Genomic DNA, 18,368 nt, shown 5'->3' with positions numbered 1-18,368 from the left:
CTGCAGTAAAAATCAAATTACATGTATAATAATTGTATTTATAATGCAGTTACAATACTTTTTTTGACAGACAGATTCTAGTTACATCTGGTATGTAATCCTTCATATGGTAACATATTTTTGTTTACTGAATCTTAAAACTTCAACTCCCATAAGCCCTCATTCACCGGAAACGGAGTATGTACTTTTCCGCCTCTTTGTCGGGAAACCCAGAAAAAAACCTGCGAAAAGATCTCTACAAGCTAGGTGAGACGTCTTAAAATGGCTTTACAGACATTAAGGTGAAGAAATAAGCCACTGTTGTTTGTAGCTTTATGTAAAATAAAGATGAACGAGAAAACGTTTACTTCGTCCATTGATGTTAGGAAAATGTCTTGATTGAAAGCTAAAATTAGCACGTTAGCCTTCTTTTATGAGGGCAGGGTTATGAGATGATTAAAGCAATATCTTGCCTTCTTGTTAATATATATTTGAGTACATGTTTATCACTCTCACACAACGGTGTATTTGACATCTAATTTTATTTCATCGCATTTAGTTAACTACTTACTCACATTAGTCAGATGTATTGTGTTAGCATGAGGCTTTAACAACGTAACGTTACTTGCTTTTCAATCTGAAACTGTCAGTTCCAATCTTGCGATATTATATTAAACGATTTTATAAGCCCTCATCGTGTTATGCAAATATGAAATAACAGTTCATTTGATTGCATTTCACCTCTAGAGCGTGTAATGGTTAATGATATGTGTAATGGTTTCGATGAAAAAAAAATACCGTTATTTTAGAATTATTTGTTCGATTGAGGTTTTAAAGCCAGGACGTTTAGCGAAGTTACAATAGAATAAATAAATTAATTGATGTTTAATGATAAGGTATTTATTGATTTCCCAAGTGAAACGACGTTCTGCACTCGAAACTCGTGCTAAGGGAGAGTTTCGAGGAGAGGAGGAACACGATGTGGAACGGTTCAAGACCTGGACCACGAGGAGGAATGCCCTTTCGGTAAGAGTTCTTAGATGAAGTACAGTTCTAAGACTATATACTTTATCAAACACACAAAATATGTAACCAATATACTATGTTCCTAAGGTTTTCTTACTGTGGGACATGCAACCTAAAACTTCAGTCAAAACTAAATGGCAGATCTAAAATGGCTCAAATTTATCGCACCTGCAATTAATTGTCTGTCAGTGTGCATTTCACATTTAAAAATATCCAAAGTGCCACATGACATAAGAAATCTTCTATGAAATTTGTCTTAGTAAAATCATGGCCAAAGTGCTGGCGTGTGTTCCAGGGTGTAATAAGAAAGAATCTACAAAGAAGTGCAAAATGTATACAGTACACTATTATATTTTATGTAGATTGGTTTTATTTTAAACTTGCAATGAATCTTGTGATAGGCTGGGCCACAAAGGATGCATTTGTTTTATCTTTCATGGCCCAGAAAACAAAGGACATATTTCGAGGCCGCATTTGATGAAGCAGTCACCTTCATTGCACTGCTGTGACGCATTCTTGGAATGCAGTCTTTGAAGGATGCTGCCTCTGAATTGGGACACAGCTTGTATGTTTTGTGAAAAAGTAAATAGATTGCTCATTTGCAGCAATGCTTCTGATTTTATTGCAGTGGCGAACCTCGTGGAGGCATGTTTGAAGGCAGAGATGGCCCAAGACCTGACTTCAGAGGTCGGGATGGGATGAACATGGATAGGTCACCTATGGACATGAGACGGTTCGACTGCCCACCTGATATGAGAGGACGAGACATGGGTCTTCATGACCGAGGAAGAGAGCCTTCCCGAGACTTTTTCAGACCTGGAGATGAAATGGAAATTAATTTTCGAAGGCGCTTTGAAATGGATCAGAGAAACAACCTTCAGAATCCTCCAGGTTTTTTGGGTCAATCCAGGCCACCGATGGATATTGGTGGCAGAGACATGCAAGGTGGTAATATGAGGGGTCCAGAGGATGGATTCTTGAATATGAGGGAGAGGGAGAGATTCCAGATGGATATGCCTGGGCTTCCCCCCATGGACATCAGGAGGAGACTTGCTATGGCGGCTATGGGTGGAAATGGAGATCATGGGGACATGAGAGACAGAGAGAGGCCACGGATGGGTGGCATTGATGGGTTCAACATGGACATGCCTCCCAGAGACAGACCGATGATGGATTTTGACAGGCGAGGTGCCACCCCTCCACTTAATCCAAGAGGAAGGTTTGAATCTGATATGGATCTGAGAAACCGCATGGGATCCTCCAATGATTTCAGAGAGCAGCCTCCTCAGATGTTTCGAGACAATGATGGCGTTCCAATGGATATCAGAGGAAGACCTGATATTCCTTTGGGTCGTGGTGGTCCAGAGCCCATGATCAGAGGCGATGAGATGACCCTCAGAGACAGAGAATTCCCAGAGCCAATGGACAGTCCCATGGGCTTCAGAGAGAGAGAAAGTGAATCGCTCTCAGACGAGTGGCACAAGCATGGCATGAGAGACCGTGACCCTCTTCCGCCGATGATGGGCAGAATGGCGCCACTTTTCCCGAGAGAGATGCAAGACAAGTTCTTCTCTAACCGTGGAAAAGATGTAGACTTTGGAGAACATTCCCAGTTCAAAGACAGAGACCGAGACCGGCAGTCTGGGTTTCTGGGAAAAGACGGCACAGGCTTTAATCGATCAGAAAGAGACTCCAAACACCAAAACTGGGAGAAGAATATTCCTAGTGATTTCCCAGTCAGAGATCCATCTCAGAAGCCCTCCCTTCTTCCACCGGATCCCCCTCTAAATGCCCAAAGTAGAGATGGAGATAAACCCTGGCCAGGTGACCGAGATGAAAAGCCTGACCGAACTGCACCAGCGGGAAGTAGACCTCCATTTTTCCAAGACAAGAACAAGCCAAATCAAGAGCATCGTTTTGCAAGTGATCGAGTGCCCTTCAAGGATTCCAGTGACTTGGCTTTAGATCAGGGACCACAGAAAGAGAGCTTGATGTCCGGGCCAAAGGAACCCCAGGCTAATAGAAGTGAGGGACAGGATCAGGATTATCGAGACATTGATTACCGCACCAGCTCAGGTCGCAAATACGACTACAATCTTGAGGATCTTCAAGGACCTGAGAAAGACGTGAATGAATCCAAACTTGGTCCAACTCAACGACTAGACGACTCTGGTTCTCAGGTTAGGATTTGTCTTTTGTTTTTCTTTAATGGAAAGCAAGAAAAGCTTCTATTCAACTACAAAATTATTCCAATTAGCAGTATGTATATACATTTATTATGTAAATAGGATAAATTAATTATCTTTAGCTTCTTCATCGGCTTAATATTTTTTTTATCCCCAATGGGGGAAAAAAACAACACAAACTTTTTTCAGATGGGATGGTAATTCATGTAAAAGTTAATATAACATTTCTTTTCACAGCTCATATAATTGCTTATGTGAATTCAAATGCGCTAGTACAGATTGACTTGTAAAGTATCTAAATGTTTAAACTCTATTGTGAATTTTGAAATAAAGGACCAGGATTACAGGAGTGCAAGTGTCCAGGATCAAGTCTCAAAAACAATTGCCATCTCTGGAATTCCTAAAACTGCCACAATGCAACAGGTAAGCATGATGTAATTATTCAGACTTTGATTGTTTACATACTTTTAGTTCTTTCTTGGTATTCTAAAAAAAAACACCATCAGTTACCTGAATGATTGTCAAAGTTAGTTTGACATCAGTTATTTTTTTCTTTCATAGATTCTGGATGCTTTTGCAGTCCGTGATGGTGTGCCAATGCAGGGCATGAAAATAAGGGATGTTGTGCCAGGTGAGATTTTGTTCGCTATAAACTTTGATGACCGATTCGCAACCACATCGCTATTCGCTCTCTGAATCTTACGCTCACTGTCTCTTTTACATCGATTGTACTTACTGCATCTTACTGTACTTACTGAGTCACTTTTGTTTTCTAAAGAAAATGCTCATCAGTATTTCGAACATGCTACAGGATCTCTTGTTGTCCCTTTTCCCAATGTTCTTGTGCGGGAGGTTGAATTGTCCCTGAGCAGCTTCCATCTTCAAGGTGGCATGCGCTTAGAGGGAATTTTGGAATTTCTTAAACGTGGTTCCCTTCATAAACAAGCCATTAACTGTCAAAACACAAATACCAACTGCCACTACTTTGTGATGATGTGAAGTGTTGCTGCAAAATATTCCTCGCGGGGTTCAGCTGATAAAGGTTTCAGTGTTTTTGTTCTTTTTTTATATGCCAGAATAGTTTCCTTTCTTCACAAAAGACTGTATCAGTTAAGCTAATATGCTGTTTATTGTTCCCTGGAAAACCTGAAAATATCAGGAAATGTAAAAGGTTTTAAAAAAATGTGGATAAATATTATAAATGTAATAAAATCATTCTTTGCCAATGACTCCACAAGTTATGGAAATAGACATTTTTAAATTACTGTATTTAATTATCTTCATCTATGAAGCATCTATGAATTTGCAGTGAAGAGAGCAACCTTTTCAGATTTAGTTGTTTTGTTCCAATTAATCAAGTTAATCCAATTAATAACTTCTTTGCTTTATTATTCTTTAACTTTATTTTTTATTGTTCAAATTGTTGCAAGTTTGTTGGAAAATAAATGTGGGTCTTCTATAATGTGTTTTAGATGTTAGATCTAAACTCAGTTACTGTAGTGTTATTTTAAGATCTCTATTACACTCTGGTTCTCTTTCTACTATTATTATTTTTATTTATAAATTTTTATAAATGTATGTCTTGGCCTCAGAATTGTCTCTGAGTTGAGGCTAATCTGATTCTTCGTGATTGACTTCAAACAATTAAAAGTTGTTAATGAAATAAAATGTGCCAGAACAAGCAAAAGACATCATGTATGTTCGCTTTGTGATATGTCTCGTGAAACGAACCACTGCTAAATTCTCTTGAAAATTCTCCTATTTACCTGCAATAACTAACACAAACCCATCTGTATTTCAAATGCTGTTCCCAGGTTACAGCTACGATATGGCCTATGTGGAGTTTTTAAACCTCGAGGATGCTGTCCACTTCATGGAGTCCAACCAGGTGGCCCATCCTCGTCCTTCTACAACGACTCTGTCTGCTAACAGGAAGAAGGCTTGGGCCTGGGGAGGGGGAGGTGGCTGGGCTTTGGGTGGGAATGGGGTAGATGGGACATGAGACCTTCAAGGGAACATTTTTCCCACTTATTAATCATGACCAATTAAACCACGCAACTTAGTTTGCAGCATTAGCTTTCAGATGTAGCAAGTGAGTGTAGTGTTAAGGAATTCGCTATTCTTTGATGATTGCCATAGGTGTGTTAGCTGATTGTGCACAACCTTTACAATTCACTGTTTGTGACATCTAATACAAAAGAATGGATAGTTTTAGGAATAGATACATGGCATACTGAGTTTGGAAATGGATTTGCATCTGTGCAACAAGTTGTGCAACCTTTTTCTTCAACTCTTAGGTGGTAGTACACCAGACCATTGAGATTTAATGCTTTGTTTTCAACAGTATAATATTTTATTTCCCTTATTTGACCATCTCGAGGTTATGATCTTACGATCACTTTTTACTAGCTCCCACTGGCATATTTTGAAGTGGTACTGAAGCAAAACTAAACATTCTTCTTTGACTTCCTTTATTTTCTTACATTATAGTGATTCAACGTTGGATTTGCAAGATTGCAAATGCTCCATGTAGCTTGGTTCTATGGTTGTAGGTAAAGCTTTATGCTGTTATGCATACATCACCAGCAACAATCAGTATTATACTTGTGCTGTGTCAACACTTATCCCTCATCCTTCATCCTTATGGAATTACAGAGTTCCTAAACTCTGCTCTTTGGTTCTGCTTACAGCCTGAAGTTTTTTTATTCTTCTTTCCATGAATTGTGGTTTAATCATTTTGAGTTGGGGTGTTTTATCTCCTCCAGCACAGCAAGCTCGTTCTTCCATTCCTGCTTACACCATCTTGACCGACTTCATGGTTGTTGTATATCTGGATGTATAGAGAGATCCATACTGATGTTTATTAGGAAAATCCAGACTTGGAAAATCGGGACTTGTTTGTACTAGTAGTATTTTGAGATTTCTAATGAAACTTGCACTATAAATGTAAGGCGAGTACAGCAACTAGAGGTTTGCTTGGGTTTGTGTTGAGCCATTGGCTGTTGTGCTGAAACTTGAATACCCTGTGGGTTGCACTGGTTGTTTCAGCATATATTTCCACCCCGTTTTTGTTAAATGTCTGGCAAAGTACCTTTCAGAAAAGAATCTTGCTCAGGGTTCTTGTTTCATCCAAAACTAGTTTCTCTGCTGGCCAACTAGCAGGATAACTTATCTTGTTTTTTTGTACTTTGTAAGACATTTAAAAACAAATTTCTACAACAAGTAACTGCGACAGTGATGGTGGGTAAGATGTCATAAAATGCTGATCACATTACACTATTAGGTCATTTACCTAGAATGTCCTTTCAACGTAAAAGCTGAAGATCTCTTACCACAGTTGTCCAAAAACAGTATTTTTCTTTGATCGGGCATGAACTGGTGACAGTAGGGAGCACCGGGATTTTTCACAGTTGGCCAGTCAACTTATGGACTGTCTTTTGAAACCGTTTTTTATAAACAACAAATATATGTGAAGTAAAAAGAGAAAAGCTTGATGTCCTAGCATAGATAGAATGTCACTGCTGTTTTGATCGTCCACCCCATCGTTAAAAGTGAATTGTGATCTAGCGGTTAACTTTTTCCAAGCTGCTCTCCTGTTATCTGTCTGCATAGTCTTCTCACTTGAAAGAAGCCAGACTTTATGGTCTTTACTCATCCTGTTACAGATGAATGTGTATTTATTTGTGCTGTGAATATGCTTCTACTATGTACTTTGACATTACTAGTTATATTTTGAGGTTATACTTTGAGGTTAGCATTCAAATTAAAGTGGTAGTACATAAACAGCAGCCATATAACCACTAGATTTTACTACACTTGCAAGATTTTTCTTTTATATTTACACAGTAGTGTGTGTATCAAAAAGGCAGATGAAAAAAAAGCTAACTTAATCCAAACCTGGGCATAAGTAAAGCCCAGGGGTCCGTTCTTCGTACCTCGCTTAATACATCTGAGATGATTTTACACATGCTAGATCTTTTAATCGTGATAACTGATCTCTGGCTAGTTTGGTTCTTCAAACAAGTTAGCGGATTAGATTAAAATATCTGGATTAAGTTATCTGAGATATCTTTCTTGTTATGTTCATTGAAAAGGGCAGATATATGATACTCAACCATGATCAGCAATGCAGTGATTGGCTGGCAGCAAAACAGCAATGTAATGACATCATATAATTAAGATCAAGGAAACAGCCAAGTGAGAAATGACATAAAAGTAATTTACGTGCTGTGTAATATCATTGCGCCTGCTGCACCCATAGTACGGCAGCAAAGTTCCTTGATTATTACACCGGAATGAGAGTATAGTTCCCAGCCATATCGGCCTAGAAAATCGCAACTTTTCATTTTCCCTCGGTCTTCGTACACGATGTAACTACAGAAGAGTCAAGTTTTAAATAGGAAAAATATAGAAACTCTTTGGTCATTTTTGAGCGAGATGCTAACGATCTAATCAGATTCAATGATCTATGCTAAGCTACAGCCTAAAAGTGCTACCGCCAGAACCGGAGATCGGCTGAATGGATTTGAAAACGGTAAAACTCAACTGTTTAACTCTAGGGGAGTTGGAAAATGAGCCTATTTTCAAAAATAGTGGAGTGTTTCTTTAAAACGATACAAACTAGGCCTGTTTATGTGAAATAAGCCTGCTCCTGAGCAGGTTTGAGCTAATGGACTTGTTGCTATGACAGCAACTCCAGGATGAGCTTCGAAGAACCTAACAATCTTGGATCACGTCAGATCGTCAACAATAAAATCCAGCGTATGAAGAACGGACCCCAGATCAGATCTGCCTGTGTTTATGCCCTCAGATGGGCAAATGGGAGTTATCTTTTCTTTTTTGTTGTTAGGTTGGGTTGGTTTTTTGGGGAAGCTATCAGTTACTTAGCATTGAGAGACTTTCTTCCTGTTTTCTAGGGATCTGTTAAGGTTGGTGACAAGACTGCTCTGCTCAAATATATCCAGCCTGACAAAAATGTGAAAGAACAGGTGAGTTTCCTCTTTGGTAGAGCTTGGTATGTATTGATCTTAATCATGATGCAACTCATCTATTAGTGTGATTGACATCCTTAAATGTATTTTGGATTGTAGCATCATGATCCACCAGCTAACGCTGCTCCAGCCAGCGATGACGGTTTGTTACCAAATCCAGTCCTGAATATAAAGGAGGAAACCGATTCCAAGCTTGAGCAGGATCCTGCCTCTCAAGGTGCATGGCAGAGAAGCTCCAACTTGACTCCTGAAGCATGGCAACAGCAAGTGGACCAACAGCTACAACAGCAGGAGGTGGAGCAACAGGCAGAGGAATGGACCAATCAAAAAGCATCGCGCCAAAACCTGCAGCACTCCGATCCAGTCTTCAAGGAGAGCAAGAGTAAGTGATGTCAACTGTGAATTACATTTTCTAAAGGAAAACAAGTGAACAAAAGTAGGTAGCAGATTGTTCTTAAGTTTCATGTTTATTTTCAGCAATGATTATCAAGAACATTTTGCCTACCACCACCGTGGAGACCATTCTGCAAGCCCTCGATCCGTTTGCATACCTGGATGAGCGCAATGTTCGTCTGGTCAAAGGGAAGTCACCTGGATCCAAATGCTTCTGCTTTGTCGATATGGATTCACATGAGGTATTGTACAGATACCTCATTCTAACTACAATATAATGTCTCAGAATGGTCCAGCGTGTTCCTTGATGCATTCTTAATGATACTACTCACTTCTATATACAGCATGTGACACGATTGGTGGAGCTGCTCACCAAACCCCGCCCTATCATGATTGATGGAGTGAGAGTTTATGCTGAGGTTGCCAAGCCTTTGAAAAACCAAAAGTAGGTCTCATCTTTGTCTCATATATGGTAGTAATGAAAGAATATTTTATAAATATTCTAGTTTCAGTCCTTAAAATCACCATGAATTCTAAATTTAAAATTCTTATTTTTTTTAATGGAATACTGTTCATTATAAATAATTTATCTGTGCACTTCATTATTTTTTTAAAAATTCATATGCCCTCATAATCTTTAATCAAAAACTTTAACCACCCCTCCCCCTCAAAACGACGACTCTTCTCTTCCGGTCACGAGCTATGGCGCAAGGATGGAGCTAGTGACGTGAAGGGTTAACGCTGGGATAAACAACGGGGAAAAACTGAAGCTGATGCTTCACTTTATAGCACTGACACCAGTCATGAGGGAGTACGTTACCCCTAAACATTGAAAAGATATTAGGATATTACGACAACATTACTCTTAGGACATATTTTCATGAATATGTCTTAACCTGATGGAGGATGCGCTCAGTCATTCAGGCAGTCTCTCTCTCTCTCTCTCTCTCTCTCTCTCTCTCTCTCTTTCCGCGTGCGCTGTTTAGGCATATTTTGAGCCATTGATCGTCGTCGTCATCCTTAATAAATAAAACATTTATTCATGCTTGGGTGTTGGCTGTGAATCCAGTGGAGAGAAATCCCCCACCACTAACTGCAAACTGGCATTCAGATCTGCCTCCATTTTGTTGGCAACGCCCCAGCTTCCAACGATCCAATCAATTCTCGAAGGACGAAATCAAGTCCCGCCCTCTCATTTCAGATGCCGTTTCACTCGGATATACGTCACAGTAGAGAAGAAACGACAATCGCAACTTTCTTTTCACGCCGACTTTAAAGGCAACATTTCATAAATCCTAAGAGAAGAAATTTCAGTATGTACTGTGGTTATTTGAGCTTTGAATGTAATTCTTCTTTTCCCTGCAGCTATAGGAGGGAAAATGATAAGTCAAACACTTCTCTCCTTGGTTTCCCTCCGGATGTTATGATGGTAGGTAATTTCAATGCATAACATAAGTTGTTACCAAAACAGCTAGACACTGTTTTAAAGGTACATTTGATAAGGTTGAGGTTCTCTTTATCTTGAAACAGCATTTAAAAAATGTAGAGCCCATTGCGTGAATTGCTGAAAAACGACAAAATATGTCAATATGGTTGAAGTTCACTCCGTCTAGCATACTTTTACATATTTAAAAATTTGCCCAGGTGAACGCAAGAACATGTTTTATGTGAACGGTCCTTCTTGTCATCGGGTGTCTTATATTAAAATTTTTATATCAAATTTTTCTTTTTCTAGCAACAACAACATCAATATCAGCAGCCACAGCAACAATTTTATCCTCAGCCTTCTCATACAACTATGGGTGTTGCACCTACCATGCAAGGTATATGGTTTTTAATTATATGATTATTGTATTGAAATTGATTGTAGCATAATATATTCATGTATGTGTTCTGTGGGACTTCCTGCAGGTGACCCAATGGGAGCGGATGCCACCTTGTCATCAGCTGTAATGCCGACTTCAAGCTTAACACCGGTGATTGTCTTTTTTTATACTAGCACAAAGGCACGTTTTTGAGACAAGGTGGCCAATTTTAGCCAGGGGAGATATTGGTTTTGGACTGTAATAGACTATCTGGCTGTGTGCAGGGTGTGATGTATTCTGAGACAACGGCAATGGCGCAGTCAGTCCAGACAGCTGAGCACCAGACTGCAGCTTTATCTGACACTGCTCTTCCTGGAGCTGAGGAGTCCATTGACGGCTACAGCTATGGTATGCCACTGTTCAGTTAAAGATTAACTTTTTCTTTATTGTATATTTATTTATATTCACAGTATTCAACAGCCCTAGTTGAGGATAGTAACTGGTTTGATAATCATACTCTTGTTACAGCAGGATCTGAGGCTCCAGATTTGTCAGCCTTCCTTTACGATGCTACATCAGGCTTCTACTATGACCCTCAGACTACCCTCTACTATGATCCCAACTCAAGGGTATGTATAGAAATAGCCCTTTGATTCTCCTGAATGTGTAATATGAATGAAATACAGTATACAATGTCTTAATGTTTATTTGTGCTTGTGTAGTATTTCTACGACGCTCAGAATCAGCAGTACCTGTACTGGGACAGTGCCTCAAAAACCTACATCCCAGTCCAGAACTCTTCTATTGAAGGTCAGGAGCTGGCCCCTGAAGCTGCTGTTCCCGTGGCAACTGCTGCTGAGGTTATAGCTATGCCCATCACAGAGGAGGAAGTGACGGCAGTTCCAGAGACCGTGCCGGAGGTGCAGGTGGAAGAGGAGCCTGCCCCACGTGCAGAAAAGAAAGAGAAGGAAAAAGAGGAAAAACCCAGAAGTTTAGCAGCTTTTAAGGTTTTAACATCATAATTGACATCAACATCATGACATAATTTGCATCACGTTCTATTTTTTATTAACAACCGCAAGCACTGTGTTAGATCTTTGTGGTAATTTTGGATCTGATCATCAGATAATGAAAGACATGGAGCGATGGGCGAAAATCCAGAACAGGCAGAAAGAAATTGTCCGTTCTCCTTCACCTCTTCTCAGGTCTGGAGATGACCAAAGACCCTCAAAAGCTGCTGATGCAGGCTTTGCAGTCTTTGAAAGGAAGGTCAGATCACTTTTTTTTTTCTTCTATCCCTTTCAAAAAAAATTGAGCAACATACTTATTACTATTGCTTATAATTAGAATTAGGAATTTAAACAAACCCCAAACCTTACATATTAAGTAATTTTAGCGCACACTCTTTCGACATGAACACTGCAAATCAGGCAGCTCATTGAAGAGAGGTGTGTTATTGATTTTTACTCTGTAGATGCTAAAACAGAAAAAAAATCGATACGAATCCAGAATACCCTAGCAACCACATAGCAACATGTTACAAACCTCTCGGAACACCTTCGTAACCCCCTGGCAACCTCTCACAACACCCTAAGATTGTGGCAACAAGTTTTGTTTGTACGGTTTCTTCAGAAAATATCAAAATCTAGTGTTTATCATTATACTTCCCAGAGATAATAATCATTACCCATCATATAGACAGATTGGGTTGCATGTGTCATGCTCTATTTTTAATCCATCAGCAAAATATTGTAATGCTCTGTATTTTTAGTCATATGGAGTGTTGTGAGTTGCAATGTCCCATAAATTAAGTTGGACTACATTTGAAATCTCTAATTTCTCTCTCCAATCGTTACTCGCGTCTCTCCCCTCATATATTTTCACTGGCACACATTAAACTTGAGATCTTTTTTTAAATTTTTTTATTTTTTATAACCTCTTATTAGCATCCTTGGCTTTGGAATTGTTTGTAAAGTAAGGGAAATGCAACAGGCCGGATACATTGTGTTTTTAAAATTCAGTACATTTAACACAGTGTCTGATCCTACCCATCAGTCATCTATAACAACCTACTAAACCTTAGCTATGATCATTCTTTTAAACATTTTAATGTCTGTTCTTATTCCATATGGTTCCCTTATTCATATAGGTCACCGGTGCAGATGAATTATTCAAGAAGCCTCTTGCTCCTCCAAAGCAAAAAGAGGAAAAATCATCAAAGGTGAGTGTTTACAGTCTTGCTATCAACAGCACACACACATTCAGTCTCCGTTTTCCCAGACAGCTGAAAGGGCACACACATCATCTTGACCCTGATTGATGTAAGTTATATGATAACCCACACTAAAGCAGATTTACAGTGAGTGTCATTGTAGATCAAAGCAAAACTCCCCTCTCTCCCTCTTTTGTGTTGGCAGCGGCCCATGGGCTCTCTTGGAATGTTGGCGGCCGATTACGGGGCAGGCAGCGACGAGGAGGAGGAAGAGAAACACGAGAAGCAGGAAGCTGCACAACCCGCAAAGAGCCAGCCACAGGCAGACGAGAAGGAAGACAGGTTGACAGATTGGAAGAAGATGGCATGTCTTCTGTGTAGGAGGCAGTTCCCTAATGAAGACGCTCTGATTCGCCACCAGCAGCTCTCAGACCTGCATAAGGTACCAAATCTCTAAATGAAGCTCAGTGGGTGACATGGGCAATGGGCAAAAAAAAAAACGGAATGCGTGATCGGGTTTTTACCACTCATTTGCACGGCACATAAATATCATGTCACCGTGTGACGTATAGGCAGAGGGTGAACCAACTCCAGAAGACTGAAAGTAGCCTAATATTTTGTCTAATAGCTATATGCACACCACAAACCCGTCTTTTTAGGCAAGTGCCAGATATGGGTTTTGTGTCATAAAATATTTTTAATACTACCGAATTTGTATTTAACGTGATCACAATTTAATAAAACATTGTAAGTTAAGCTTTAATTTCCACTGTTATTCACACAGCGAATAAATTACATAAAGCGAACAAAGAACATTTACATTATCAAAGACCATTATGAATGACTTTTAAACTCTCAAAAAACTCCTGTTATAATCATTGAAGCTGTCTACATTGTGAAATGAATCTCTTACTTACATTGTACGTATATCTGCACTTTGTTGTTTATGATGAGAGAATTTGCGAGAGTGCAGAATTCAGTCTGCGAGCACACTGAGCAAATCTCGGCCTCGTCTGAACATCTCTGATTGGCCATTGCATTCATCAACTCAACGTAAGTTGTTTATAATGCAGACCGCTGTAAATAAATTAATACAAAATAAAATTTAGCAAAAAGAAATATTTTACCCTGGACCACAAAACCAGTCATAATTGTCAATTTTTTTTAAATTGAGATGTATACATATATACATATAATAAATAAGCTTTCCATTGATATATGGTTTGTTAGGAAAGGACAATATTTGGCCGAGATACAACTATTTGAAAATCTGGAATCTGAAGGTGCAAAAAAAATCAGAAAATTGCCTCTAAATTTGTCCAAATTAAGTTCTTAGCAATGCATATCACTAATCAAAAATTACGTTTTATATGTTTACGGTAGGAAATTTACAAAATATCTTCATGGAACATGATTTATTGGAACATTACTTAATATCCTAATGATTTTTGGCATAAAAGAAAAATCTATAATTTTGACCCATACAATGTTTTTTTGGCTATTGCTATAAATATACCCAAGCGACGTAAGACTGCTTTTGTGCTCCAGGGTCACATATGATGCAGCAAGAGCTGATAATCAACTGTTTTTATTTCAGTTTCACATTATTCACTTTATTACACTTAAAGGGATAGTTCACCTAAAAATGAAAATTCTGTCATTAATTACTTCACCCTCATCAATGGAAGTCTTATACAGTATTACAGTTAGTCAATCTAAAATGGTGATTGTGCATTAACAGCTGTTGATCATGTCAGTACGCAAATGAGCGGTCTAAACTTATTTACCCAGCCTTTTTTATTTTATTTTGGTTGCACATGCACACCTGTGCACCACTTGTATATAGACACAGTAGTCAACATTTGAAGTGGATCAAAAAAGGTCATCAAAGTTGTCCTAAGACAAGAAAGCATATTGGTTTTAGGAGCCGAGAGATGAAAGGTTTTGATCCACTTCAAATGTTGACTACTGTGTGTGTGTGTGTGTGTGTGTGTGTGTGTGTATATATATATGGGTATATGTACTGTATGTGTGTGCACGTGCATTTGTGTGTAATTGTACCATTGTATAAATATATTTTAATCAGTTATATATTTTGTATAAGTATATGAAGTATATAATTGACTGAACTGGATTGTTTAAACATTTGTGGGTCAGTTTTTGACCTTCTCTTTATTGTTTTTGTCTTTTTATTTTAGCAAAATATGGAGATTCACCTAAAAATCAAAAGGTCAAAAAGAGAACTTGAAGCTCTAGAACACCAGGAAAAAGAGGTATAATTTTTTTTTCTTTCATCAATTATGTACAGTCCTCAGCATAAATAAGTAGACCCTCTCCAAAATAAAATACATATGATTTTATTTCTTAATGATCCCTAATACAGTTCGTGAAAAGATTAAATATTTAAAAGATTAAATGTATAACGTGTATAGATAGAAAATGTCATTAATGTCTGTAAAATAAGTAAATTAGCCAATTTTGTTTAAATGAAGGGTTGCAGAAATTAGTACATCCTTCAAATAAATATTATTCTTGATTTCAAGCATATTCTCCATTTTCTCACAATAGTTCAAAATGAAATGATTCACTCTCATTTTGAACCCCTGTCCTTAGATGAAAATTAAACCGCCGAATGGTTCACCTGAAGCAAAAAGAAGAAAGTCACAAAACACATGGGCCGGCAGCTCAAGGTTTGTGATTTTCTGAATCCTAATACATTTCATTTAAATTTGGCATTGATATAGAACCCCCATATCTTAAATGTGGCATGTTGTGTTGTTGCAGGGACAGTCATAAAGGCAGCGAAAGACCAGGTTTGGGTTTAGAGACTGCTGAGGTGAGTCTTTTGAGCCACAGGATGTTTTTGAGCTGCAGCAGTTGAGGGTCACAGGGTTTCCGCGGAGCACTGACTTTTAAAGCATTAAAAATCATTACATTTTATTCCTACAGGCATTAAACAGTTTTTTAGATGGTTTTGAAGAAAAATAATCTTACCAGTTAATTTGGAATATAGGCTTCATAATTCATAACTTTTCAATTTGCTGTCACAAAATATGTACATTGGCGTGATATACACACTGAACCAGTTTGGTAATTGTTGCCGGCCGGTGTGAAAATGCCATATCGCCAGATGTTTACGCAAACATTTCCGTAAAGTCGGAAAGAAATGGGGAAGTGCTATTAAGCAATTTCCATGAGAATGATTCAGATTTTTTTCCACTTGCTTCATTCTTGATTGAATCAGTCATCTGAATGAATCTGTTGAACTAATGACTCAAATGCTCACTCATTAACACAGTCACTTACCGCCACCTACTGGCGGTTAACTCACCTATTTAAAAGTATCTTTGCATTTTTTCCCCAAACTTTCATAGTTGTATATTACAAATTATTTAAAACACTAAGCTTTTTCAGGTCATGGTCTGATTTTTCAGTGTGTCTAGCATTCAACATCTGTTGGTACTTTAAATCAATTTTGAAATATCTGCAAATGTATTTTGACATTAAGATGTCTGCTGATCCATTTCAAATTCAGTTCAGAGTGATAACAGTTTATTTAAATTATGTAGATTTTCTCAAATATGCAAGATTATCATCATTGCATCGTCAGACTGGTTAGTATGATTAATATAAAACACAAATGGTCAAAAGTATGGGATCGTTAAGATTTTTTTATGTTTTTGAAAGAAGTCTCTTATGCTTACCCAGGCTGCATTTATTTGATCAAAAATACAGTAAAAACAGTAATATTGTGAAATATTATTTCAATGTATAATAAAAAAATTTTGTGAATGTATTTTAAATTATAATTTATTCCTGTGATTGAAAGCTGAATTTTCAGCATCATTACTCCAGTCATCTTTTTTTTTTGTGGAAACCATAATGTATTACCATTCAAAAGTACTAGAAAAGTAGAAGAAAATACTTTTATTCAACAAGGACAAATTTAATTTATCAAATTGTGGCAGTAAAGACATTTATAATGTTACAAAAGATTTTATTTCAAATAAATGCTGTTATTTTGAACTTTCTATTCATCAAAGAACTCTGAAAAATAAATGTGAAGCAGAAAATAAAAATTCAATATTGATAATAAAAAGAACCATTATTAATAATTTAGTACCAATAATAATTTATTACAGAGCAGCAAATAAGCATATTAACTTTCTATTCATCAAAGAACTCTTAAAAATAAAAGGTCTCACGATTTTCACAAAAATGTGAAGCAGAAAAAAATTCAATATTGATAATAAAAAGAACCATTATTAATAATTTTGTACCAATAATAGTTTATTACAGAGCAGCAAATAAGCATATTCAAATTATTTCTGAAGGATCATGTGACACTGAAGTAATGATGCAGAAAACTCATCTTTGATCACAGCAATTAGTAACATTTTATCATGACATTTATCATGTTATTTTAAATTGAAATAATATTTCTCAATATTACTATCACTGCAGCCTTGGTGAGCAGAGGAGACTTGTTTCAAAAACAATAAAAACCTTTGATCTTACATTTTTATATATATTATTTTATATATATATTTATATATATGGGTCGTGTATGGCATAATTTTTTTTTTAATGGCATTAAAAAGGCATTAAATAAAATGTGATGATACCTCCAGAAACCCTGGGGTCATTGGTTTCATTCTTATCTTTCTCTTGTTTCTTACCAAAGCGGAAGAAGAAGGAACCCGTCGTATGGAATCATGCCACGTACAAACAGGCGGTTCGGAAGGCCATGTTTGCACGTTTCAATGAGTTGGACTGAAAATGAAATGAATGAACAAAAAGGGAATTTGTGAATATACATGCATATACACACACACACACACACACGGTATTGTGTGGTCCGTTGGCAGCTCATTCCAGGCTTTAATCTGTGAACTGATACAAAATTCCTGGAGAAGCTTATTATGCCTAACCCCTCATTTTGTGGATATGGTGATGTGTGACTGTATAAAAATAATTAATTCATTTCCTAACAACCAAGTGTACTCTTATGTTTAATCATTCTTTTTGTAGCTCTATTCTTCAGGGCTTTTTAAATATTTCCTCATTTGATAATGTTCTATCATGTTTTTTCTCTTTTTTTATGTAGTAAAATTGATGTAATATTTCATTTGTAAAATGAAATATTTGAGTTAAGATGATTGTACATTGTAGTTTGTCATTGGGTCAATAAACTGCCTCAATGTGACTGTAAACATACAATTTGTCTTGTATTTATAGAAAAAGTTTTTTTTTTTTTTAAATTAGTTTTAAAAATATGACATGATAAACTGATGTATCTTATTTTTACTGCTTGTGGCTGTCTTAAAAGTGTCACTAAAAGTGCCCCTCCCAGGAGCGCCTTAAGATACCAGAGGCCCCTGCATTGGCTACAGCATTACGGTAGCTCTAAGTACACACACACACACACACACACACATATATATATATATATATATATATATATATATATATATTGTAGCTTCCTGACAATTATTTGTCAAATTTCAAATTTTTCTTGTTGACATGCCAGTTAACATTTAAAACACTGATCTGCTTGAAATAAGATAATATGCTAATTCACTCTTTGCCAGAAGGTGGCGCTTGTGGAGAAGCAGAATTACAGCCTTTACATAAAGTAAACACTAGTTATCACAGGCATTATACAGAGATAATATGAAAAGAAAATGCCATCAAAACTTTCCTGGCCGAAATGTGAGTTTACAGGTATGAAAAATTACACAAAATATTAATTATTCATCATTAGTACATCAAACTA

General features: G+C 37.3%; 1 protein-coding gene across 2 annotated transcripts; it reads left to right on the top strand.

Moving 5' to 3' along the window:
• The first annotated feature begins 174 nt into the window (after positions 1-174).
• rbm6 (RNA binding motif protein 6) lies at positions 175-17,712 on the top strand. Of its 2 annotated transcripts, none has more exons than XM_016234591.1 (23): positions 175-246; positions 896-1,005; positions 1,634-3,185; positions 3,525-3,614; positions 3,753-3,822; positions 5,006-5,079; positions 8,108-8,179; positions 8,282-8,564; positions 8,660-8,817; positions 8,920-9,020; positions 9,941-10,004; positions 10,311-10,398; positions 10,487-10,551; positions 10,665-10,788; positions 10,912-11,009; positions 11,103-11,387; positions 11,506-11,649; positions 12,530-12,601; positions 12,798-13,034; positions 14,791-14,865; positions 15,206-15,282; positions 15,377-15,428; positions 17,277-17,712. In XM_016234591.1, exons 2-23 carry the CDS (start codon positions 959-961, stop codon positions 17,367-17,369), a joined length of 3,921 nt encoding a protein of 1,306 aa, XP_016090077.1. In that variant the 5' UTR covers positions 175-246; positions 896-958; the 3' UTR covers positions 17,370-17,712. The 2 variants fall into 2 exon arrangements, with proteins under 2 accessions (XP_016090077.1, XP_016090076.1); XM_016234590.1 differs by having other exon boundaries at positions 10,909-11,009.
• The last annotated feature ends 656 nt before the right edge of the window (positions 17,713-18,368 follow it).

The sequence above is a fragment of the Sinocyclocheilus grahami genome, unplaced genomic scaffold, assembly GCF_001515645.1.
Source record: "Sinocyclocheilus grahami isolate Dianchi unplaced genomic scaffold, SAMN03320097.WGS_v1.1 scaffold455.1, whole genome shotgun sequence".
Classification (NCBI taxonomy): domain Eukaryota; kingdom Metazoa; phylum Chordata; class Actinopteri; order Cypriniformes; family Cyprinidae; genus Sinocyclocheilus; species Sinocyclocheilus grahami.
Note: the sequence above shows the minus strand (reverse complement) of the source record. Positions and strands in the feature narration are given on the sequence as shown.